Source organism: Ammospiza nelsoni, chromosome 13 (assembly GCF_027579445.1).
Source record: "Ammospiza nelsoni isolate bAmmNel1 chromosome 13, bAmmNel1.pri, whole genome shotgun sequence".
In the NCBI taxonomy this organism is placed as follows: domain Eukaryota; kingdom Metazoa; phylum Chordata; class Aves; order Passeriformes; family Passerellidae; genus Ammospiza; species Ammospiza nelsoni.
The window spans coordinates 18573936-18599063 of record NC_080645.1 but is presented as its reverse complement, the minus strand read 5'-3'; the positions used below and the strand labels follow the sequence as shown (position 1 = coordinate 18599063).

Here is a 25128-nt window from a genome sequence, read left to right as displayed (position 1 = left end):
GAAAAGCAACACTCAGGTGGGTTCCCAAATCCATGGCCCAGCCAAGCTGCAGGTGCTGGGAGCACCTTTGGTTCTGGTGGGAGCAGCAAATTTGGAATTGTGTTCTGTAATGAAAGACTGACCTCCACAGGGCAGAAATCAGAGCTGGAGCTCCCACCAACCTGCACAGCAAGGCTCAGAGTTCCAGGGGGGAGCACCAGCAGCAAACTTTGGCTTTCAGTCTGAATCCATCCTGGGTTTGGGTGTTCCCAGTAAATCCCCACTCTTCACCTCTCTGTGATGCTCATGCTATCAAAAATGAAGAGCAAATCTCCACTGTCTGTCCTGTGACATCCTGCTTCTAAACAGGAAAACTGCTGGATTGAGGACTTTAAAATAAATTTAAAAAGAAAAAAAAAAAAAAAAAAGTTTAGCAGGCTCCCTCAGCGGTATTTGCTGAGAAATAGAGCATTCTTCTGTCATTTCAGTTATGAGAAAAGCAGCAAAATCCTTCCCCTGAAGGTCTGGGTTGAGCCTGGTGATTGTTTTCTGACTCTCAGGAAACTGGGAACAGCTTTGAACAGTGGCTCAGGGCACAGCAGCCTTTGGGAGGAGCAAACCTACAGGGATCTCCTAAGGGGAAAATGCTCCATGGCTGAGGGGCTGAGCAGGCTGAGAATTCTGTTCAGGTCAGTTTAAATTCATTTATTTAAAGGAAAGTGCAGAATGCCAAGAGAGGGTCTGCACAGAAACAAAGGGAGAGGTGTTTTATGGGGTAAGACGAATCTATTATCTTTTGTCTTTTATCCAGACTGTGTGAAGACCCACAGAAAACAATTCCCATTTCAGGGCCATCTATTTCCTCTGGAACTGAAACCAAGAAATAGAACCAAAAACCTTCTCAAAGCCCTGAAGTAGAAGGAAATGCATCTGCCAGGCCAACCAAGATGAGTGTACAAACCCAACTGCCCCCACTTCCACCTCTTTAAAGGTATCAGAATCACCCCAATTCCCATATTAATTAGGCTGCACTATAGTTTAATTGCATGTTATTTTTTTTCCTAATGAACCGAGGTTTTAATGAGCATTCACTGTTTAATAAGCAATTAAAAATAGCCTATTATTTTTATGTGTGCGTAATAACGAAGCTCATCACCTGAACAGCTTACATTTATAGGTATACATATTTTATTGCTTTGATTTGAACAATAAATCCAGTGCACCTAATTATTTAGCTGTGTTTTGAATGAGCTATACCTTCACTAAATGATGGAGTTTAACTGCTCATAAGCTAGAAGAATGTAGAATTTGGTGGGTGATTGGTAGATGATTTATCATCATGGTTTGTATTTTTGTTTGGAGTTTTTTGGGTGGGGTTAGTTCTGGGGTTAATTCTATGTTTGGGTGTGGTTGTGGAGTGATGATGACAGTTGGTTTTTGTATTTGATACTAGGAAATATAGAGGAAGGTTAATTGAAAGTGTATTGCTGACAAATGATTTGGATAATGTAGGCATATATGGTTTAATATATCTTCCACCTATTTAGGAAGAGCTGCAGTGGCAAGAGGAATTTGTCTGAAATTGAAGAAAGAGCTGAAGAAAACCAGCCTTGGATTGCATCCACTCCAGCCCAGAGGAGATGTGAGTACAGCACTCATTTACTTGTGCTTCAGGAGCTAAAGAACAAAGAGCCCAGTGCCAGAAAATGGGAATTAGGAGTGTGAGGAAGGGCTGAGCTCCCCAGGTGTGAGTGAAGAGAGATAACTGCATTAAAAGTGGATTTATTACAGAAGTGAGGAAAGAGAGAGCCCTGATGGGTCTTGCACAAGGTGCCAGGGCAGGAGTGATGGCAGAACATCAGTGCACAGAAAACTGAGGTGAGGCAGAGGGGAAAACCCAGCCAAAGGGGAAAACCTTCCACGAGGAGCTGTTGTTTCATTTCCTGGGTGTGCACTCACCCTGTGCCCGTGCTGAGTGCCAGCCCAGCTCACTGTGGGGCTCTGGAAGGTTCCAGCTCCCTGCCCAGGGCCTGGCAGAGGTTCTGGGGGGGTGTCCCTGCCCCGTGTCCCTGTGCCTGCCCTTGCAGGAGGGTGAATCTGCACTGCCAGGCTGGTTTGGGCAGGGCTGGGGTACAGCACCAAGGATTCCCCTCTAGAGCCATTTCTGCTTTGACTTCTCTGTGCAGGATCCAAGACCAAGCCATTGTCAGGTGGATTAATGCAGTTTCTGGCATTGGTATCAGTGGCAGAACTTCCCAGGCACTGTGGCTGGGCTCTCCAGCACTGGGGTGGATCTGACATGATGCAGGGAGTGCTCACAGCTTGGACACGTGAGTTTAATGGCACAAAAACCCTGAATCTTTCCTTTGGACACTGTCTTGTAACAACAGTTTTTCTAATTACTGCAATATGTGGTTTCTACTGTGCTTTGTCCATGGACTCTGTCACATTGTCTGTGATCCCCACATGAATTACACATTCCCCATGTTTCTTTTTTTTCTTTTCAGCAATCAAGGATATGAAAGGCTGGGATCTGTTAACTGGGGCCCCTGTTCTCTGGAGGTTTTGCTGGTTTTGCTCAGTATGAAACATGATGCCAATTAAGTTACCTTGGAGATGTAGGAAAAAAAATTTAGTGCCTGTATAAGCTCATGATGACTTAAAACCAAAGGAAACACTTTAGAGTTATAGAATTATTTTATCAGCTGGGGAAGGGGTCATTCAGCTCTTAATTTTAGGGTTTTATTGGTTCCAGTGGGATCCAGGTGCATAAATCCCACCAAAGGCCATTTGCCTTGGTGCCAGCTGAGCCAACACTGCACCCTGCCCCCTCAAGGCAGGTCATAATCACTGCTTTTAATTATGGGCACATTTAATTACAACTGTCCAGCTAGGCTTTGCTTTCTGAGTGTTCAGCATACCTGGCAGTGATCAAGGAGCCAAAATGCTTTTTTTTTTGTTTTGGACAGGCTGTTTTGGGAAGTGCATCCAGCCACAGAGATGGGGGTGATGTCCAGGATGGATGTGGGAGAGTGAGTTGGAAAATGAGTGAGAGGAGTGAGCTGTGCTGCCTTACACACACAGCTGGATTTGGAGCAGTAGGTTGGGAATGGAGTCATAGGAGTGGGCTGAGCTGCCCTACACAGCTGGATGAGGGGCAGTGGGCTGGGAAATGAGTGAGAAGGGGGCTGAGCTGCCACACACAGCTGGATTTGGAGCAATGGGTTGGGAAATTGAATCAGAGGGGTGAGCTGTGCTGCCTTACACACACAGCGGGATTTGGAGCAATGGAAAGGAGACAGGGGAGTGGGTTGTGCTGCCCTACACAGCTGGATGTGGGGCAGTGGGTTGGGAAACTGAATCAGAGGAGTGAATTGTGCTGCCCTACAGAGCTGGGCAGTGCTGGACTGTGTCACTCACTGCAGGAGCAGCCAAAGGTCAGCAGGAGGATGAGTGCAGTCCGGCCAGAGGTGAGGAGGTTGAGCCTCCCCAGAGCTTTGCAGCAGGAGCAGTGACCCTTGCTTTGCTCCTGCAGGTGAGGAGGCTGCACTGAGGGCAGGGGGACTGCTCTGATTCCCTGTGGCTGCAGAAAAGCCATGGCTGGGCTGAGCTGTGCAGAGTTCCCAGCTGACAGCAGCGAGCAGTGCAGAATGGGAGCTGTGAGATGAGACACGGGAGGGTTCAAAGGGCAGCACAAAACCTCCCCCAGCTGAAAACCATCCAGCATTTTCTCTCTCTGGTAACACTACGTTGCTCATGGTTTAACTTTGTGCTGTTTCCCAGCTTTGCTTTAGGACAACGAGCTCAGCTGGGACCAAAGGAGGTGACACAGGTTTGCTGTGGCTTTCAGGTAATGGATGACCTTTTGCTCAATTACACCACAAGCTTCACGTGGGCTCTTTCATCCTCTAGTTATTATGGACCACATGAAAAAACCCCTTTAGATTCAAAGCCTGAAAAGCACCAGCAATGGGCAGGAGCTGGGGGTGGGTCTCGGTGGCACAAAGCTGCTGGGGCTTGTACTCAAATGTTTGCTTCAACTGCTGCCCTCCCTCCCCAGCTTCCTCTATTCTCACAGGTATTAAAAGGCTATTTTCAGAGATATTCCACCTTTGTGTGGCTCTGTCACTTTAGATAACTTCCTAGAAGATCTAAAGTACAACCTGCAGGAATTTCAGCGAGGCAGCAGGCTCTAGCTTTACACTGGAACAAGAATTCCCTGGCAAGGAGGCGTTTGTTCAGTTTTCTGTGTTGTTTGTGCAGCTCTTGTGCCTGGCTGCTCTCTCTGAGCTGAACTGGTGGTGGTGGGTGACCAGGTGAGGCAGAAGGAAATGCATAAAAATCCATGAGAGCTCCTGGCTGCAGCCCAGCCTGGGGACAGCTGGTTTGGGTTTGGCTCAAGCCAACCTCTTTAATGGAAATGGGGCTTTAGACAGCAAATTATTGTTACCTGAACATTCATTTCTGGTTTTTGTGTGAGCAAACCTTTTTCTTGTGTGGTCAAACCATCCCTGGGGTGTCCAGGTCCAGGCTGGATGGGGCCCTGCTCTGGTGGAAGGTGTTCCCTGATCTTTAGATCATTCAAAGATGATTCTTTAGGTCCCTCCCAACCCAAACCATTCTCAGTGATTCTATTTACCTCTCCAAGCTCATGATTCTCGTTCTCAAACCACGTAAAGGCTGCAATTTTTCTCCTTCCCTATGAACATCCTGGGGTTTCTGATGTCTGGCACAGGTGGTTCCATTCCTTTGCCAGTCTGGAGGTCCTTTTGTGGCCCTCCCTTCCTGAGGCAAGGTCTAGGTCCAGACAGAAGGTAAAAGCCCATACATCCTTTATTTGAGCATTTCACAAATAAATTACAAGTTTCTTTGCAACCACATCATAAATCAAAATGTTTATTTACACCTCAGAAACAGCAAGCGATTCAGCAACTAGGGCCCAAAGGAATGATTAACTGGAAAAGCAGCTGAATTAAGCATCTTGAAAATCAAACAAAATGTTTTCCTCCTTGCTTGGACTAACAAAAATGGAAAAAAACATTTAAAAAATAATCTTGATGGTAACTTCAGGGGACAGAGGTTGTTTGGGGTAGGTGTGTTTTTAAGGAGGGTTCTGGCTGAAATGGCAGTGACAACACAACTCACTGTGCTCAGTTCCCCATCTCAGCCCCCCAGACACGGATTTATTCCTCAGGCAGGGCTGTGTGCACCCAGCCTGGCTCAGGATTACATTTATTTCACCCCAAATCTCAGCGTGCAGCCACTTGCTGATGCAGAGGGGAGTGCAGGGCTCAAGGCTCGATGGAAGTTTCCCAACCAGCTGTCCCACAGGAAGCTCAGCAATGTCCCACACTGTCCCACTGAAAGCTCAGCAACGAGGAATTCTGGCTCTAAACCCTTCCCTTTGCTCTCCTGTGACCTGCTGATCCACAGACAACTGAAAATGAGGCAGAAAACAATGATGCATGTCTTCAGCTGATGGAATTGTGGTACGAGGGGACAGCCCAGGGTGGCAGAATTACAACAGGAGAGTTGAGATAAGCCTGGGGTTTGCTGTGTGGGCTTTTTGCCCTTTTAATTTGCTTTAAATCAGACTGGTTCACTACCTGCAGCCCATGCTGTCCCTTATCTGATGAATTAAACTGCTCATTCCAAATCCCCCGTGTTGTATCCATCTCCTTCCACCTGCATATATAATATATATAAATTTATATGTGTATATCTCTATATATCTACATATATACACACATAGCAGTTGTGCAACCAGAAACCTTCCTCTGGGAGTGGGAGATGCATCCATCCCACTGGGACCAACCCCCAAAGCGTGCTGGGGTGAGGCAGGAAGGGCAGCCAGTGCCTCATGTGCTGTAAAACTCAGCTCTGTCTGCTCTGAAGGGAATATCTGTAATGATAATTACTGATGTGCCCTGCGTGTGACTGCTGAAGAGCACAAGAGTTAACTGCAAGGAAGTAATTGTTATTTTATTTTTCTTTGTGTTAGCATTGGGTTGGATCTCAGACCAACAGAGTTTCTAGAGATGCAATAAAGGCAAGACAGGAGCAGAGTTTTGTTTTAGACTTGGTGGTCTCCAGCCAATGAGACTTTAATATAATTTTTTTTTTAATTAAATAAGACATTTTTAAACCTATTCCAAAAGCAACTTAGCCTTTGTAAGTTATTAAAATTATTTGTGTGCAGAATTCTGCTCTGAGTGGATTAATAACATTTGAGAGGAAAATTGGCAGCTTTCTCAGTGTTTCAGACAAGAGGCCTTTGCAAAGGAAAGACAAAAGTTGTCAGTATAGTAGATGTCTTTTTGTAGTGATAAGGCATTTAAGATAGGGCCCTACAAACTGCTTGTAAGTCCATAATTTAATAAATGAGATTTGCATTATAGTAATCTAAAAAATGACTATGCAAGAGAACAGAATGAATCATTTGACCCCATCCATTTGAAATAAAGGTAAAACCAAATTGTTCTGGCAGACCCCTCCAGGTGGTCAGGAAGGGCACCTGTGGGTGGCTGGATGTGGCAAAGCCCAGGCTTGGTAAGGTGTGAGCACTCAGCAATCCTGTGACAAACATTGCAGCTCCACTCTTCACAGCCAGCAACAAAAAGCCAGAGGTGGGGAGGGAAATTCTACCAAAACATGATGAACTGAACCCCAGTCCTGGTGATGGAGCTGCTGTTTGACTCCCAGCACGGTGAGAGCAGGGCTCAGGGACTCTGCTACCAGTGTTCCACCCTCACCTCATCTTCCTCCACACCCAGCAGGAAATTCAGCTCTTTGCCCTTATTTTTACTCTGAGCAAAATGAACATTAAGAAATGCACACAGGCACAGGGGAAAAGCACACACGAGGAGCACAGACCAGGGTTCAGTTAGCAAGCACACCAAAACTGAGACCTTTCCCTTGCTAATAAACCCCTCTCACTGATTGTTATTCCCAACTTTTGTTTCAACAGCACGGAGCCTTTCCAAGTGAAATGACTTTAACAAATAAAAAGTTTTGTGCATGTTACAAAATGATAATCAACAAGTTCACTGCCTTTCCAACTCCAGACAGAATTTATGTACCTACAAACACAGACTGAAATAACTGTTGGTGGGGCTAAAACAGCTGGGTAGGAATAAGGGGTGTGTTATAAAACAGAAAACTTGAATTCATGTTCAATCAATTAATTAAGCTGAATTAATGTTAAACAGAATCAACTATTTGAAAATAATACAACCAATTTTGTAAATCTTCTGCTTTTTCATGATATTGTAGGAAAATGGATAAATCATAGTTGTTCCTTTGTTGCAGGAAATGGACATTGGTTTTTGAGCCAGAGGTGACACCCTTTGTCCAGGTAGGAAAATTCAGATTCTGCTGTGGTTCCTCGCTTGTGTCACACCATGAACGTGCCACAGTCTGTGTTCAATGGGGAGAAACATGAAATGGCAGCTTCATCTTCTCCTGGCATGGCTGGGATGGAGCTGGGACACTTGGGAGAGGCTGGGAGGCTTTAATGTGGGAGCAGAAATAAAGGGAAAATGGGGATGGAGGCTTGGATGCAGCTCAGGTCAGAGCTCCGGCCAGGCTCTGACCTCTCTGCACATCAAATTCTGCAGTGGATCCAAGAAGAAAGATCTTTTCCTTGGGCACAGGGTGTAGGAAGAGTCTTCCCCTTGCTGTGGAGCTCCAGGCAGAAGAGTTTTCTCTTTGCTCCTCACTTGGCTGCCCTTGGGATGGTTCACCAGACGCTCTGTGAGCCTGGGTGTAAAGCAGGGGAGGGCAGATTTTCCTGGCATTTGACAGAAATGACACCAAAATCAAGGGGGGTCTTTCCAGAGGTGGGTTTGGCTGGGTGGAGAGAGGAAAAAAGCAAGTAGAAAAGAGTATTTGTGGGGCAGGGTAATATAATTTCCTTTATTCAAGACAGAGGTTCTGTAGCTGAAAGCACAGGGTGCAGAATATCTTTGGGTGCATTCATTGAACATACACGTTGGAATGCCAGAGGTGCCATACAGTAGATAAATTGTTCCTTTTGGAAAAAAAAAAAAATTTGCTTGAAAATAATATATATATATATATTTTTTTTTTTTTTAATAAAAAAGATGTGATTGTTGATGGCAAAGCAGCAGTGAGGGATCCATACAAGGCATGGGCAGGGAGAGAGGGCCAGGAGTGTGCCCATGACAAGGGTTGGGATCAGGCAATTCCTGCTGGGATGGATGCCTGGAGCTGCCAGAGCCACTCCTGGGGTCCTTGGCCAGCTCCCAGTGACCCCCAAGTGCCACTTGGGTGGCACAAGAGATCTCACTCGGTCAGGACTGCAAGAGTTAAGCTGGAAGAGAAAAACTGCTCTGAAGGCAGCTCATATCTTATCAAGAAATCTACAAGGTTAGGAAAGCTCACAACACAAACTCATTTTTCCTCTGTCTGTTGTTATTACTCCTTTTGATTAAAACAAAAAGGAAGGAAGAAAAATAAAACCTGTTTCATATTTGGTATAATACAGGAACTTGGAGAAAAGCTATTTTACAGCAAATTTTAACCACCAACACACATTTAATACCTAGTGTAGCATTATGGGAAACTAAATGTATGTCTGGACTTATTTTTAATGCTTCCAAAAATCTTTACTATTGAACCATAGATGTGGTGTGGAAGGTATGCTCATACCCTCACTGTAGTAAGGATGCCATCGAGTATGAGCCATAATTACTGTAAAAATGCTAACTAAAGAGTGCAGCTGCAAAGTTCTATTGCATAAGGAAGCTTTCTTGTTTAAACTTTAAATAAGCAAGTTTATTAAAATATTCTAAGACACTTACCTTACCCTAGTTACTGCCAAGCTCTAATAAAAGCCACAGTCTGTCACTAGTATACTTTTTTGTGTTAATTTTATAAAAATTTGGTGTGAGCTTTGATGGATCATTTACAGTTTATTAACAAGATGATCATCTTCATACAGTTAGAAGGATTTTTTTTGTTTGTTTTTTCTTGACCTTACATGCTCACAGAATAAAAAAAGGATCCATATTCATAGAGAACAAACACCCTTTTTTCCCCTGTCTGCAAACAGGTGTGGTAAGTTTACACACACAAAGAACTGCTCTTGTTACTCTTGACTGTGTGTACGTGTGTATGTATGTATATATATCTCCAAAAGGATGGACTGGTGTGGTTGTGAGGGTATTTCTGGAACAGGGCACCAGAGGCACAGATCAGTGCTCTGCCAAGCTCTGAGCGTTGCTGTTGGATCAGCTTCTCACCTGCAGAGCTGATGAAAACATTTTGTCACCTGCCCCAGGCAACATTTCAGCCCTTTGGCCTCTCAGATCAGGCAGAGCTGCTCTCACCTGGCTGCTCCTGCATGCCCAGCTCCCCTGGGGCGGGGAGGGCAGCTCAGAGCAGGAACAAGCCCCGGGATTTGCGTTTCTCCTTTGCTGACCTGAGGTACGACAAGGGCCAGGGGCAGGTTTAAACACAGCAGGTTTAGCCACGCTGGCACAGCTCCCATTCACCTGTGGCGTTGTTCTTCTGCTCCCTCCCTTCTCTCACCCTCCAGATGAACATTTTATAAAAGCTAAACCTGTGGTAGAACTCTTCTCTCTATATAAATATATATATATACATACACTCATACATATACAAATACTAACCCACAGACAAAATATTTTCTGAACAGTTGAATAGCAACAAGTCAACAGATAGAAAAAAAAATGGAGTCAATCTGGTTTTGTGGTGTTGGTTTTTTTTTTTTTTTTCTTTTTTTCTGCTCACCCCAAGGTGGGGGTTTGGATGTCATGGTCTTTCAACATTCAGAGTAAATTTTGAGTAAACCTTGTGTCCTGCAGGAGGAATCCAGGGCCAAAGGGCAGAGGGGGGGAGGCTGTCGAACACCAAAGTACAGTTGGACAGATTGAGTGAGATTGCAAACTAAACTGGAGCAACTGAGGCTGAGGAGTGAAGAACAGTCCTTGTAAACTGCAATCTTCAGAGCTGATGGGGTTTTCTTTCCTTTATTCTTCTCGTTGCCATGGCAACTCGGTAGGACAGCTTCAAATGGCAGAATTCTTACAGACCTAAAGAGGAGATGGGAGTGAGTATTGCCATGCAAATCACAGCATCTTTAAGGGTTTGGCGTTTATTTCCCCCCAGACAAATTGCTGGTTGGGTGCATGAACATTGCCAATAGTTAAATATCGATTATCTGGATCCAGAAAACAATTAATTGTGAGTGCAGAAATCTCCAAGAGGAAAGCCCAAAATGTCATGTGGGGCAGTCAGAGACCTTTGTGGTGCAGTTCTGGAAAATGTGGGGAGAGGATAAATCCTGAGCCAGGAGCTGATTCCCCCCTTGGGCACCTCCATCAGTTCCATTTGTGCCCAAGGAAATTCCAGCCCCTCCCTCCCTGCACACCCTGACAAGCAAACAAACAATATTGTTTTTGAAAAATATAATGTATATATTATATTATAATATATAATAATATAATGTATATAATTTATTATAACAATATAATAATATAACAATAATATAATAACACCATTATATAATACTGTTATAAAATATAATATGTAGATTATATATTATATTATTATATTTCATTATAGTTTATATATTAAAATATAATATAATATAATATAATATAATATAATATAATGTAATATTATATTATATTATATTATATTATATTATATTATATTATATTATATTATATTATGGTATATTATAGTATAGTATATATAAAAATATAACACTCTAATAGAGCTTTATAGTTTGTGAATAAAAGGGAATAAAAGGGCTGGTGTATCATATTAATGTTGCTACATAAATATAAGGCTTTTATGTGGGGTTTCTATGAAATAAAGTGAATGAAATAAAGCACTTGAATTCTGTTTTAGATGGACACCCTGATAATACCAAGGCAGTAAAGAAATTCAGAAAGGAGAATTCAGGAGCAAATCTCACATCAGCTGTAGCTCACACTCAGCCTATAAAACCAAGGGAAAGACACAGCAAAACTCAGGCAACAAATGTTTGTCTGATATTTATTGCATCTGTGCACTTCAAAGATTGCAATATTGCAATTTTGGTAGTTTTGTCACCACCACAGAAATGTAATGGTCAATGTTAGATGCTGGTTTGTGCCCTTTAAAAATTTTAATGATCTGTTTGCCTTTTAGGGCAAATTAAATTTAATTTAATTATTGATAAGGCTGTTTTGTTTTATCTGTTTCTTTCTTGTTATCCTTTGAACTGATGTCAATATTGAATTCTGCAGCAATGCAGGCACCTGGATGCCAACACTGCCTGCCCCTTCCCTGCATTGCCTCAGTTCTGCTAAACAAAGGTAAATAAAGCAAATTAAGGGTAAGAAATCCACAGAGGTGCTGGTGGATGGGGCTCACTGAGTGAGAAGTTTAACTGAGATTTCCAAAGAGGACAAAATCTGGAATTGCTTGGCACGTGGATTACTATCCTGCTGCTGAAAGAAAAGGTCTGGCCACAAAATCAGGATCCAGACTCACATATAGGAGATTTATGGTCATGACTGCCAAAGTCTGGATATATTTGGATTAGGGATGCCAGCTAGAACTAAATTCTCATAAACAACCGGATCTCCTGGGTGGTGAAAAGAAAGAATTTGAGACTGCTCTCGTAGACAACCTGAAAAATAGCATTTCCAGATCCCAATGAAGCTTAGTGTCATTAAAGGGCATTTGTTTAATCCTGCCTCAAAGGAGCTGACCCTGCTCTGAGATTGATGGAGCTGCTCTGAATCCTTGGGAGATCCTTGGGGGTCTCCCTGCCCGGGACAGGCACTTGGCCATGATGAATGGGCAGCAGCTGTGGTGCTGGGCTTGTGTGCAATGCACAGGCTGGGACCTCACCAGAGAAATCTGTCAGCACAGAATTTATCAATTCCCCACCAAGTGCAGCAGCCACTGAGCTGCTTCACCCACAGCCTGTAAATAAGGGGCAGGGTTTGTGATTTATGTGCACACCTGAAGAAAAGCTTGTATATTTTACATTATTTTGACAGGCATAATGAATGTGTGTGAACCTTTCATTCACATTGTGGGATGTACAAAAACTAGTTAGTTCGGCTTTAATTATGTCTCTTTCTCCTTTGCTATTTTTGTATCTATTGAAGGCCAGTTTGTCTCTCACAAGGAGTTTTTGACCCTCCCTGTTACCCCAGATGTCTCTGCCCATTCCTGCCTCCTTTCACCTCAAAGCTCTGCAATCCCTGCCCAGATTTTCTTTCACTGAAATTTCTTCTCAGCTCCATTCTTCCTTGCTTTTAATCCATTTAATCACATGCCTGAAAATGATGCTCCCTTGGCTCCTGGGACTATCTCCTCCCTTAGCTTAACCATGATTTCTCTAATCACTTCTCCAGCCTCTCCTTTGGTCTCATTCCTCCAGTTTATTTTTTTAGCAAACCTTTTTCCCCTCACTTTGGTTTCTTCCCCTTCTCAGTGCCACCATCCTTTCCTGCTCAGCAATGACATTGTTGCTGACAGTTCAGAGCTCTTACTCTCTTTTCCCACTTTTCCATTTAGTCTAAGATGTCAGCCTCTAGCTCTGATAACTTTTGGATGTTTTCCTGACAGCTCTGCACAGCTACAACTCAGCTCTTAAACCTTCCCCCTAAAGCTCTCCCTTCTTTGATTACTCAGGACAACCCCATCATCCTGCCTCTTGTTCAAGCCTGAAAGCACAAACAAACCAGAGGAGGTTTTTTGTCATGGAATCTCCTTTCTAGCTCTGTATATTTAGGTTATGTCAGTCTGGAGGATTCTCTCTCACAGGTTGTCCCAAAGGGCTTTTTGTAGCCATTCAAAGAGCTAAATCCCCGACCAGGCTCTCACTCAGCAGCTTTGCAGCATCTTTCCTGAGCCCCTGACAAACTGAGCTGCTGTGTGCTCATCTCCTGCCAGCCCTGTGCTCCACAGAGCATTTTCCTGCTCTGCCACTTGGACAAAACCTCTGTGGCTGTGGCTCCTTCCCTGCCTCTTTCCCCCTGGGCATTCCTGGATTTTCCCTGCAGGAATTCCCTGGTTTTCCTCTCATTCACACCCCTGAGGTGTGTTCAGAGAAACCTGGGCCCCTTCCACAAAAAGCTGTGTCCCAACATCTGCTGGCACTTCCACAAACCCCTGGCATGGGCAGAGGGTGCCAGGACCACTCAGGATTCAGCTAAGCCTTGTGTGAAAAGAATTATTCCAATTTCACAGCCATGAATGGTGACTGAGTAGAAAGAAGGGTTTTTTCCATCTAATTTTCTATGTCATGAGTCTCCCTACCCTGAACTGTGCACTTAGACCTATACCCCCCCCAAAGTATAATAATTTTTATTTAATAATAATTATTGAGTAGAAAAGGAGAAACTTTTGCACAGGTGGATTATTTAGAGGAATAGTTTTTGCTTCTAGAAATCAGATTCAACACTCAAAATTATAATCTGTGAAGTTCCAGTAGACAACCTTTGGTAAATAAGAATATGCAAGATCAAATTTATCTTTGTTCTTTCTGTTGCACACAAAATTGATTGCAAATTGTTCTGTCCTAGAGAGCATCAGTCTTTTATTTTCTGCGGTTAATAACAAGTGTCAGTTACAAATTTAGTTTCTATAAAGAGTCTGATAAGGTCATGTAAGGTGTTAATTGGATAAACATCCTGGCCAGTAACTCCCTTAACACAAAATCTACAGGAATCAAAGATAACCAAAGTATTGACTGGGAAATACAATGTTTATCCTCAATCAAGGATAACCAAAGGATTGCCTGGAAAATGTAATGTTTATCCTCAAGCAGGGATAACCAAAGTATTGCCTGGAAAACTCAATGTTTATTCCTAACCATGGATAACCAAAGTATTGTCTGGAAAACTCAATGTTTATTCCCAATCAAGGAAAACCAAAGTATTGCCTGGAAAACTCAACCTGAATGTGAGGAAATCATTGAAACCAACACAACCGCTCTGTTGCAAACTCACTGGGGACCTCTGAGCCTCTGGTCCATATTTGAAATCTCTCTGTTCTCCCAGCTGGATTTCCAGTGTTCATTATTGTTTCTTGTGTAGGAATTGAAGTTTTCTTGTTGGCTTTTCTTTTTATTTATTGTCCCCATAAAAAAGGAACAAATGAAACTTCCAGAAATGTTCACACAGAGCCAAATTTTAGAATCTACTTCTTATTTGAGCCCCAGCTCACCTGGTGACTTTTCCACTCACTTTGATGGGGTTGCATTGGTTTTTAGGTTTTTTTTTAATTAAATAAAATACATTATTATGTATTTTATAGCACAGATAATTTATAGTTTGCAGCTGGTAATAGCTCATAAAATTTATTAGTATTTAAGGAATATTGTGAGCATAAAATGTGCAAATAATGCATGCAGGGAGCACATTTGCTGATCAATGAGAACTATTTCTTTTAAGAACTTAATTCCCTGGCAAGCCTGTGCCTGGCAGGTTTAGATCTGCACACTAATGATAATTAGGCCTAGTAATTATTTTATTTTCTTTCTATCAGCTCTGTCTCTATATCTGGCTTCAGCACTCAGGGATTATTACCCACCCTGTGTTGTTTTAGATGTAATTTGACAGAAATTACCTACAATGAGTGATTTGCTGCCCAAAGCACTCAAGCCACAAGGGTGGGAAGGGAATTTTTATTCTTATTTTGTCACTTCCACATTTCCCTTTGGGTATCCAGCAGCACTAAGCACAGCTGTAGAGAATGTATTTCTCCAGAAACCTCTCTCATTTCAGTCTCTAATGTGATCTTCACCAATTTTATCTCACAGTTTTACCTCTTTGATACTTGAGACACGTTCAGCCTTGTTCTTTCTGAGATAACAGTGAGACAGCACAGAATCCACAGAATGACTAGGTTGGGAGAGACCTTAAAGATCCATAGCAGTGACAAAGGCAGGGTTACTGCCATGCGTTTCTGAATTATTGCATTTCTGTCAATGGGCTCAGGTAAGAAAGCACGGAACCTTCTCAACAGCAGCTGGTGGCTGTTGGCATCAAGAAAGTTTGGAAGTGAAGATTTTGATCCGCTGGTCAAGAAAACTGACAAACATTGTTGGAATTTGTCTGGATCTAATGTACTAATAGCATTAATAAAAATAATTATACTGTGGGGATACAGGTCTAAGTGCACAGGTCAGGGTAGGGAGACTCATGACATAGAAAATTAGATGGAAAAACCCCTTCTTTCAACTCAACCAAGGTCTACTGGCTGTACTTGGAGTTGATGATGGTGGCCAACTCCACAGGAAAGCTCTGAATTAGAGTTTCAAAAGTTGATTTCTTTTGAAAAGGTGTAATTTACCTAATTCAGCCCAAGTTCCTAATGCTGGCATCTTCAATGACTGCAGAGACATCTCCCTGCCTCTGTCACACTGGGCTAACTCAAGGTTTACTCCTCATGTTCAGCCACAAAACAGAAGAAAACGGAGAAAAAGACACACAGAATTTAAGACAAAGATTTCATGATCTGCATTCCAGGGAAGAAGCAACTGGTGGGATGTAAATTCATTCCCCGAGGTTCAGGCTGCCAAGAGCTCACATTCCAGCAGAGCCCTTCCCTCCAGCCAGCCAGCAGTGGGGTCTGCAGAACTTCTGACCTCAGAAAATGCTTTGGTGTCCCCCAGCTTTCCCTGCTGCAGCCAGAGCTTTCTCTGAACTCATTTACATTACATTAGTGACTCAGTTTCCTGCTTATTTTAAAGAAACAGGTCTAAACTGAGTAATTAAAAGCCTTTGAAAGATGTGCTCTTTATGAGCCCAAGATCACCCTCTATTTCACAGACTCTTCTTCTACACTGCAGTTAAAACCTCATAAAAATTGAAGGCATTTAAGTTTCTTGCTGACCCTGTGTACAGGAATGAGCTTTACCCAAAATGCATTCATCCTTTAATTCCCATTAAAAGAAGAGAGTTAACACAGCTGGAGTTTGGAGTTCAGCTCATGCACGCTCCATTTCTTTCAATTACCCTTTCATCAGAAATATTGCATTAATCTGGCATAATTAAAAGGCTACATTACATCATGGACTTTATTGAAACCTCAGTAATGCTAAAGAGGTAACAAAAGTGATAGAAGAGATCAGCTCTGTGCTTCTGATTAGGCAGCTAATCAACATCCAGGTACTTCTTTCCTGGATTTACCATCTAGGAAAGGTCATTAATTAGAGGCATAGTTATTAGTTTAGCCTCCACGTAGAACTTTGAAAAATATAAATTATTTTCATGTGCATCAGTGGTTGATCTGTCACAGGAAGGTTTAAACAGCACAAGTTTCATAGTGTGCCTATAAATTATTATAAATTTTCCCCAAAATCTCATTGCATTTGAAGGACTATTCCCAGACAGATTCCCTGTGTTTTCATTCCTGCAATTAAGAAATCTGGGTTTAATATCAGCCAGAACAAACTGCTGATCTCACTGGCCACAACACCTTAGGGAAAAGTTTACAGAGACTCCAAAAGTAAATTAGTTTATCCTGAAAATCTGCAGCTTATACCATCACACACAATTTGTTTCTCATTTAAGTGAGAAATTATTTGAAATTACCCTGTTAAGGATGGGAGAAGCACTGTGTGAAATGAGAGGCTCATAATTGCCCTCAGAGCTTTGGTTGGCTCTGATAAATCAGAGCCAGGGTTTGACTGCAGAGCTGAAACTCTGCCAGGGGCTCTGAAATCAGCCCAGAGTGGCAGGGAGGGGAAATGTGCCAGTGCCAAGTTCCCAGCTGGCACTGGAGACACATTCCCCCTGCTGAGGTCATTTCACCCGCGGGACACCAGCATTAGTGGCTCTCACTCTGCTAATTTATTATAATACATTTATTTTTATTATATTAATTAATATTAATATATAGAAATATATCAATATATAAAATATATTGATATTATTATATAATAGAGTTATATAATATATATATTAGATAACCAATTTTATTTTTATTATATATAATTATTTATATATTTCTAGATAACTAATTTATAATATAGAATATTATATAACTATTTTTATAATTATATTTATTATAGTTATATAAAACTATATAATATAGTCATAATATAGTTATATAATATATAATACATAAATATAATATACAATATAGAATATATAATAATTAATAATCAATATATAATATTCAATGTATTATATATAAATATAAAAATATAGATATATATAAATATAAAAATATATAAAAAGAAATAAATATATATTTATTTTATATATGTATAAAATAAATATATTGTATATATAAAAATATATATTTTGTTATTATAAATAATAAAATATATATTTTATATATTATATATAAAAATTATATATATATAATATATATAAATATATATAAATTATATATATTTTTATACATATATTAAAAATATATATATATATAAAATTTATTATATTTTTTATTAGGAGACTGCAGTGGCAGATCCCAATCAGGGCTGGAGGAAACCAAAGTGCTCTTTCTTCCGACCCTGGCAAGGGCAGTGCTGAATCCTTGTTTGTGCCTCCCCTCTTTCCTGTCAGGTACTCACACACACTCCCTGTGTAATGAGCTGTTCTTAACAAGTGAATAAAATAAACATTTTCTGAAAGAAACGTTGCTCAGACGAAGCAAAATTCCGACTCTCCTTGGTTAGAAATTCAGAGCCATGTGCTTCCCTGGGTTTATCAAATAAAAACCATTTTCTAATACAGTTCCTGTTCTCCAGGGAGGTGAAGAATCTCACTGGGAGAGGGGGAGTTTTGGGGCAGAAAAGCCAAGATGTGCTCCATTATTATTTTTTTTAAAAACTGATGTGAATTTCAGTTGGATACTTTGTCAAAGCAGTGTTGCCTTCATTTGAGCAATAGGGAATAAATGCTTCCTTCATTTTTCACTGCTGTCAAAACTAAACAATTGCAGAGGAGGCTGCCTGCAGCCTGCCTGGATATTTCCCCATGCTCTAATCTGATAAATGGAATGGAATGGTTGGAAATATTCAACAAGTGAAATGCATAAGTACAGTTTGGAAATGGCAGCACTGAACAAGTCTGCTGGTTTTTTTTTTTTTTTCATAGGGATGCTGAAAATGAAATGCATCAGCTGTAGCAGGGAGCCAACCTTTTAAAGGGCTGGAAGCTGCTCAGGCACTCAGATCTCATCTCCCACAGCAGCACTGCACAGGTTACCAGCAGTTTTAAATAAGCAGAACATGAACGATCCAGACACATTCAGATCTGTAGGTACAGACTAAACCCAGCTTGAAATCCTAAATTAATCATCTGAAGAAATCCTTGTTGAGTAAGAATAAAAACCAGAGTGAAGGATTATGCTTAGAAGCCACAGAAAAGGAAAAAAAAACAAACTAGAAAATCCAAAACTAGAAAAAACCAAACTGTTGGTATCAACACCTGCTCATTTCAAATTTTTTGAAGAATTGCTCCTAAAGTGGCACTTACCTAACCACCAATTAATGACCTATCCCAATTAATTCTATTGATAAAGTGAGGCTTTAAGATCTCATCTAAAACACTCCAAACATTAATGGCCCTTTAAAGGGCTCTGTAAGTATCCACTGGGTATTGCAGAAGCAAAGGCAGCAGCATCAAACCTTCAGGCACCACAAATCTCCTCCTAATCTTTAATATCCTGCCCAAATCTGAACACAAAGCTGTTTACATTGAGTTATCTGGATGTTATAAAGGGAGAAGTATAAAAGGAATAGGAAAAACTGTTATGGGGTAAATAGCCAAGGATAGACATAGTGAAAAGAAACAAACATCTCACAATGTACAGTGACCATTAATGGCAGGAAAAAATACTTCAACTGGTCATGTATTCAGTGCCAGTTTTTAATCATGGGCCACTCCAGAGCAATCCTGACCATAAATATCTGAAATTCAATATTTATGCGGCTTTAAGAAGTTGTTCAGAGAAGAAACACAAAATATTATGTCCCAACAATTACTGTGGAGCACTGTTGAGAAAATGAAAACATAAAAGCGTTCACTTGAATTCCCAGCACTAAATGGGCCATCAAACCAATCTCTCTGAATGTCCCTTTCATCCTCCAGAATGACCATCAGCAATAACACTGCAGCTCCTGGGGAAGGAGCTGCATTTGCTCCCTCCTGCATTCCAAGCACACATCTCCCAAACCGCCCCCTCTGCTCACCTCTGCTCTCCTGCAACGTGTTTGGATGGTTTCAAATGTGTGCAAAATGCCATTTCCCACCTAACTGACTCCATCAAATGCAGTGTTATTGAGCACATTTCAATATGCTGATGTGTAATTTGGGGGCATTTCTATTTGTCTTGTCTGGTGTACAAACATCCTGTCCCCAATTATGGGCATCCATATGGATTTCTGGGCCATTTCAAGCCCCATTAATTTTAGGTGGGCTCCCAAACTGCACAATATGTTGCAGGACTGGAAAAAAACCTGCAGTGAAATCAGAAGAATGGACACAGCTCTGTGTTAAAATTGAGATTCAAATCAAGGCTGGCTCAAATTGAAGCAGTCTCTTAAGCTCAAACCATCCTTTCCTTAGAAATCAACCCAAATAAAAATGGTGTTTTTCTCATACAGGCACTTGAGAAAGCATCTATTTCAGTGATATTTAGCTGCAAAAACAATAATATTAATGTGGACCAAAGCATCTGTAAAAAGGCAGTGAGTGATAGTGGATATTGCTGCTGTTGTTTGGTTTGGGAGGTGAGATTTACATCACTGGAACTCACTAAATATCAGCAATCTCCAATTTCTTGGAGAGCAAAATTTAGGTGATATTTTAGGTACCTACATGGTTGTGGTCTAGCAAGAGAAGGCAACTCAAATTAGAGCAGTGCAAAAATAAATAAAATCCAAATAACCCCCTCAATAAAGCACCTTTCACAGCAAAACTCTCCAATTTTAATAGTTTCTGCAATTCTAGCCAAAATAGGGATATTTGATTTCTCAGAAATGGGAAAATGCATCTTGCAGACTTCCTTAATCTTTTTAATTAAACTGATTTTTAAAAATTTATTTAAAAATAAACTGCTCTGAAAAGTAGAAAATTGCTGTAGAAGATTGAAGTGTGCTAAAACAACCTAAAATATAAAAAGAGAACAACCAAACCCAACCAACAAAACAAAGAAACAAGAAGTGTTGGTTTTAGCAAATTCACCTATTGGGAACCCTTCCTCCGGAACTGGACGGAACAGGGATGAACTTTCCCCTTTTTTTCTGTGGAAAACCCAAAAACTCTACTGGAAAAAACCCAGTTGTTGAGTCCTGAAGGAAAAAAAAACAGACAACCTGACAGTTTAAAACTCAGCCAAGAAATTCAAAATAAAGGCTGAAAAGTGGGAATGTGCAGGTAACAGATCTGCAGAGGGAATGGAAAGAGCAGTGACCTGGAAGGTCTGTTCCATTTGGAACCTGCTCTGATTTGTCTCATTCTGGTGCCTTTCAGGAATGCTCTGTTTCACTTTTCAGCCATTTGATGTTCCTGCACAAACAACACGGGGTAAACAAGAGATACAGGGGCTGCTGTGGCTTTGAAAAATGAGCTGGGCGAGAGATAACACTGCAGGATTAACTCTGCCTGTCCTGATCCATGGAAATTCAAACCCACCAGCTTCATATAATTCATTTTTTTACATTTTTTGGGGTGTTTTTTGGGTGTTTTTTTGTTTTGTTTTGTAGTTGTTTAATAATAAACACATCATTTTCAAGGGATAAAAAAAGCCACCTGTATTTTCTCTATTGGCCCCGTACCTTTATTCCTCAAATCAGAAAAAAAACCCCAATACAGAGAGGGACAGCCAACACTAAACAGGAAAAGTTTGTGGAAATTACTAGGAAATTAAATTCAAAGGCATCTCTAAGGCTTTTTTTTTGCAATTGCAACACAGATATCTGTGCCAGTCTCTGTTTTTCAAACACACCTGAGGCCTTTCACCCTGACTTTAACAAATTAATTGCAATGTAGACACCTCCAGCTTATTTAATTTCTTTAAGGCAGCACTTCCCCCTGGTCTGGCACCTCACTTTCTGTTCAGAATAATGGAAGTTTTCACTTATTTCAGCTTAAGTCAACTTGCAGCTTTGTAGTCCATTGGTCAGGTGAACAAAATAAAGCTTCTTATTCATGGTTGATAGTAAAAAAAGATAAAAAATTGGGTTTTTTCAACATGAAGTTCAAATCCCAGTCTTTTTATAACAAGGAAATTTAAGTACAATATTAGTGACACAACCATTGTGCCTTTTATTCCCTTCATTCCACACATTTGAATCTAACGTGGTCTTTTATGTTGGTAGAATATAAAAGAAGATATGAAATGCAATTACCATTCTATGATTATGCAATTAAGTGAAATAGTTATTATAAAATCAAAAGCCCAGAATTCAAATACCCCTTTAAATAGTAATAATAATATAAATAATTTGTAATAGATCTAAAGCTTAGTTCTGCCAGCCACAGTGGTTCTTTCTCAGTATCCCACAGGGCTTGGGGCAGATTTTGTGCACAAATTTGTTTTTGGCTCGTTTTGCTTTGCCATCCCTCGCCCTTGTGGGATGCTGTAGGAGCTCTCTCAATGAAAACATTGAGGAGCCTGTTTGTGATTCTGGTGGTGAGGATCCCTTTTGTAGCTGAGTTCTGAGCAGAGCAGGGTTGGCTGTGTCACCTGGAATCGCTGCAGCGCTCAGGGACAATCCCAGAGCAGCCCCAGACAGGCTCAGACAGATTTTCTCTTTCCTCACTCACTCTCTTCATCCAAGAACTGATTGCTGCTGCTCCCTCCCTGACCAGGAACCCAGGATGGTTTTTTCATGTTTTTTCCCTCAATCTGAACTACTAAAATCTGAATTTTGTCTGAACATTTGGTGCTTTCTTGTCTCCAGTAATGGCAAGGAAAAGCTGACAGAGGACAAAGTGTCACCACATGGAGTCTCATCTTAAACACAGAGTCTGCTTTAATGACAAGTGACAATATCCTTTCCAATATTTGTCACCATTACCTGTTGTAACTTTGGAAACTCCTCTGCCTGTCCTCTCTCCATCATTCCAGCTTGACCTCAGTAAAATTAGGTTAAATACAAAACATACAAAGATGCTCCAATTAACTCTGTGTTCATCATCCTTTAATCCCACCTCATTGTTTTGTTGTGCAAATCTGCTCATATATTTTGGCATCTCATATTTTCTATTTCTGGCTGCCAGGAACTCCTAATTTTTTCTTGTTCCAGCTCTGTCTCCCTTCCCAGGGGCTTCTGGGCAAGCGTGCAGTCTGTATCCCATTATCCCTCAATATAGTGAGCACAGTAGGAAGTCTCCAGAATGGGAGGAACTGCTGGGTTTTGCATCCATTTCAGTTTTAATCAGGCTCTTCACTTGTGTGCTCAGACACTTCAGAAATCTGCCACATCTGACTTCTTTCATGATTTACTGAGGAGGCACATATTCTAAGTATAGCTAATAATTGCGCCATTTAAATGATAATACCAAGATGTTTTCCACAGGAAAGATATTCATGCAGGGCTCTTGCACAGGGCTATCTATCCTCACACCAGATGTCAAATACAAAAAGAAATACTTTGGCATGAGTTGCAAAGTTCATTTGACTGAAGGATTTACCTCCCAGGAACAAGAGCCCCATAAAATACAAACACTGGGAGCAAAGTCAGCCACGTAAGGGCTTTTGCTAAAATTAAACCCATAACTTGCCACTAGAAATGGGACGTTTCATCTGTTCAATAAGCACTAAAGTTCTCTTTGTTTTTATGGCATCATAATCTTTGATTACTCTGATAAATATTTGGACTATACAAAACATTGCAATGGAGCTAATCACAGTTATAAAAAATCTGTGTGTGGAAATGAGTTGGGAACGGGGCGATGGCAGCACATTTCAGAGGAGTTCAAACACAGAACCACATTATTTTAACTGGCTCCCAGTCTCTTTCCTTTCTGTGTCTGTGCAGTGCACACCTGAGGAGAATGCTCAGGGGACTTGTGGTGTTTGCTGGCTTTGCACAGACATGGATGGGAACAGTTCCAGAGGTGGAACAGCCATGGAATACCCTTGGGATGCCCTTGGGGTGTGTTCCACCCACAGCTGAGCTGGACAAGACCTGTAGCCAACAAGAGCAACTCAAAAAGTGCTTTCCAATACTTAAAACTGGTTTTATAATTCAACCTAAGGAAAATGATCAGGCTTCTTGGTGGGGGCTGTAAAGAACCAACATGAAAATGGCAACTTCCCAAAGCACAAAGCTTTTCTCTACCCCTTTGTATTTTGAGCAGATGAATTAATGTAAATAAAGTTCAAGTGCAAATCACATCAGATAAGAAAGCAATTCCAGTGGTGAAAGTCACGCCTAGTGTAGCAGCAGCAACATTTATGAAGTGGCAACAGGAATATATTTGAATCAATGGGCTGCACATTTATATCACTGCTGCAATGGTGTCACACCCTGTCAAATATTTTTAACTTATTACCCCTAACAGCTCAAGTTTGCATTTGGTTCCAGCAGACTGAGCCCAGCCCAGCTGAACCAGAGCCAAAACAGATCCTGTAGATGTCACTGATTGAGACTAAGAACAGGAATTTGCACCTAGCATTTATACAGTCCTTTTCATCTTCAAAGAGCATCACAAACATCAGCTGCTAGCAGCCCACAACGACCTTCATGCCAAGCTTTTGGGATAAAAGGAGAAGGAAACGGGGCAGGATGTGTGCTCAAGCACACAGCAAGCCTCAGGTGCAGAAGGGATCCCTGCCTTGACCTCTCCCTGCCTCGTGGCACATGTTATCTCCTGGAGAATCCAAGGCCTTTCACCACGGCTCAGGTTTTAAGCCACTTTAAAATATATTCTGTTAATAGAAGATGAAGGTAACAGTCCTGAAATAACAGATTTACTGTCATAGTTGTAGGATACAGCTATTCCTTTGGGTAGGAATTCAAAACTAACACTGCATCAAAAAGTTTGCTGGCAGCTGTCACAGGACTACCCAGGGACATGTCCTGTTTAAATTTGTGCATTCCATGGCATTGAGTTCTTACTTTTGAATCATTCTGGGATTTTTTTCTCCACTTTCAAGTCAAGCTTTCCAAATGAGATTTACAAAATTCCTTTCTCATAAAGAGCAGAAATTCCTTTTACCTGGCAGTTTTCTCCACCCTCCAAGCCAGCCTGGCCATTTGATTATCAGCTCTGGGTGGTTCTAAGCCCAGAATCTCAAATAGGTTCCTCCTGTTCCAGTCACTTGCACATTTTATGTGGAGGAACAGATGGAAGCAGACAGGCCTCGTTTTCCTGGTGACCCAGAGCAGCCATTGTTACAGGAACACCTTTAATCTCCTCTTTCTGGGCTTGAATTGAATTCAAGTGGGGAGAGATGAAAGCAAGCATTGCACAAATCTGCTGCTACAGCTGGTACCTCTCAGTTTATCATATGGTAGCTCTGGTTCCCTTTGATTCCTCTTAGAATTATTGCTTCTACTTCTTAATTTGACAATCAGACATCCATTTATATATATATATATATATTTTGATTATGAAAAATCCCTCTTCCCCCCATCTTTCTCACTCATGGGAAAAGGACCCAAAATTCTAGCATTATGATATCAATCTGTGAATTTAACTCCTCCCCTGGAGGGTTTTCTGATACAGGGTACAAATGAGCAGAAAAGCAACATTTCATTACTTAGAGCTCAGCAAAAGACTTACAAAATAAACTGAGGAGTGAAAGGAGGATTAGGGTCAGGCTGATGTGGAGAGCATCACTGGCACTGCAGTCCATTTTGGATTTCTTGCAGGTACACACTTGTAATCTCAGTTCTGTGGTGTTGGTCAGAGGAGGTTTCCCAGAATCTGTCACTGAGATGGGGATGTTGTAATTGGCCTTTTTCAGGTTCTGCAGCAGGATCACCTGGGCATGGGTATCTGCAAAGGATGAGGGCACAATCAACCAAATTGCTTGGGAGAGTGAAGGAGTCCGCAAGCAACATCAGACATGCCAGTCAGTCATGGAAATCAATATGAAAATGAGAATACTCTAAGAAAAAAACCAAAATAATTGAATTGGAAGGAAAAGAGAGTCCTGAAATTCTTTCATGGGCTGAAATCTAATTAC

The 25128-nt window shown here is 41.2% G+C and overlaps 1 protein-coding gene across 2 annotated transcripts in view; it reads right to left on the bottom strand.

Annotated features, from left to right (window-relative positions):
* Nucleotides 1-8019: 8019 nt before the first annotated feature.
* The window catches only part of CDH13 (cadherin 13), a 442261-nt gene continuing 425152 nt past the window's right edge, over nucleotides 8020-25128 (bottom strand). Inside the window, exons 13-14 of one of the 2 annotated variants that reach the window (XM_059481271.1) lie at nucleotides 24723-24938; nucleotides 8020-10055 (exon numbers count right to left, since the gene is read on the bottom strand). In XM_059481271.1, the coding sequence (XP_059337254.1) occupies nucleotides 10048-10055; nucleotides 24723-24938 (224 nt within the window). In that variant the 3' untranslated portion in view covers nucleotides 8020-10047. Of the gene's footprint in view, nucleotides 10056-24699; nucleotides 24939-25128 lie in introns of those variants that run through there. The other variant, XM_059481270.1, reaches the window with a different exon arrangement.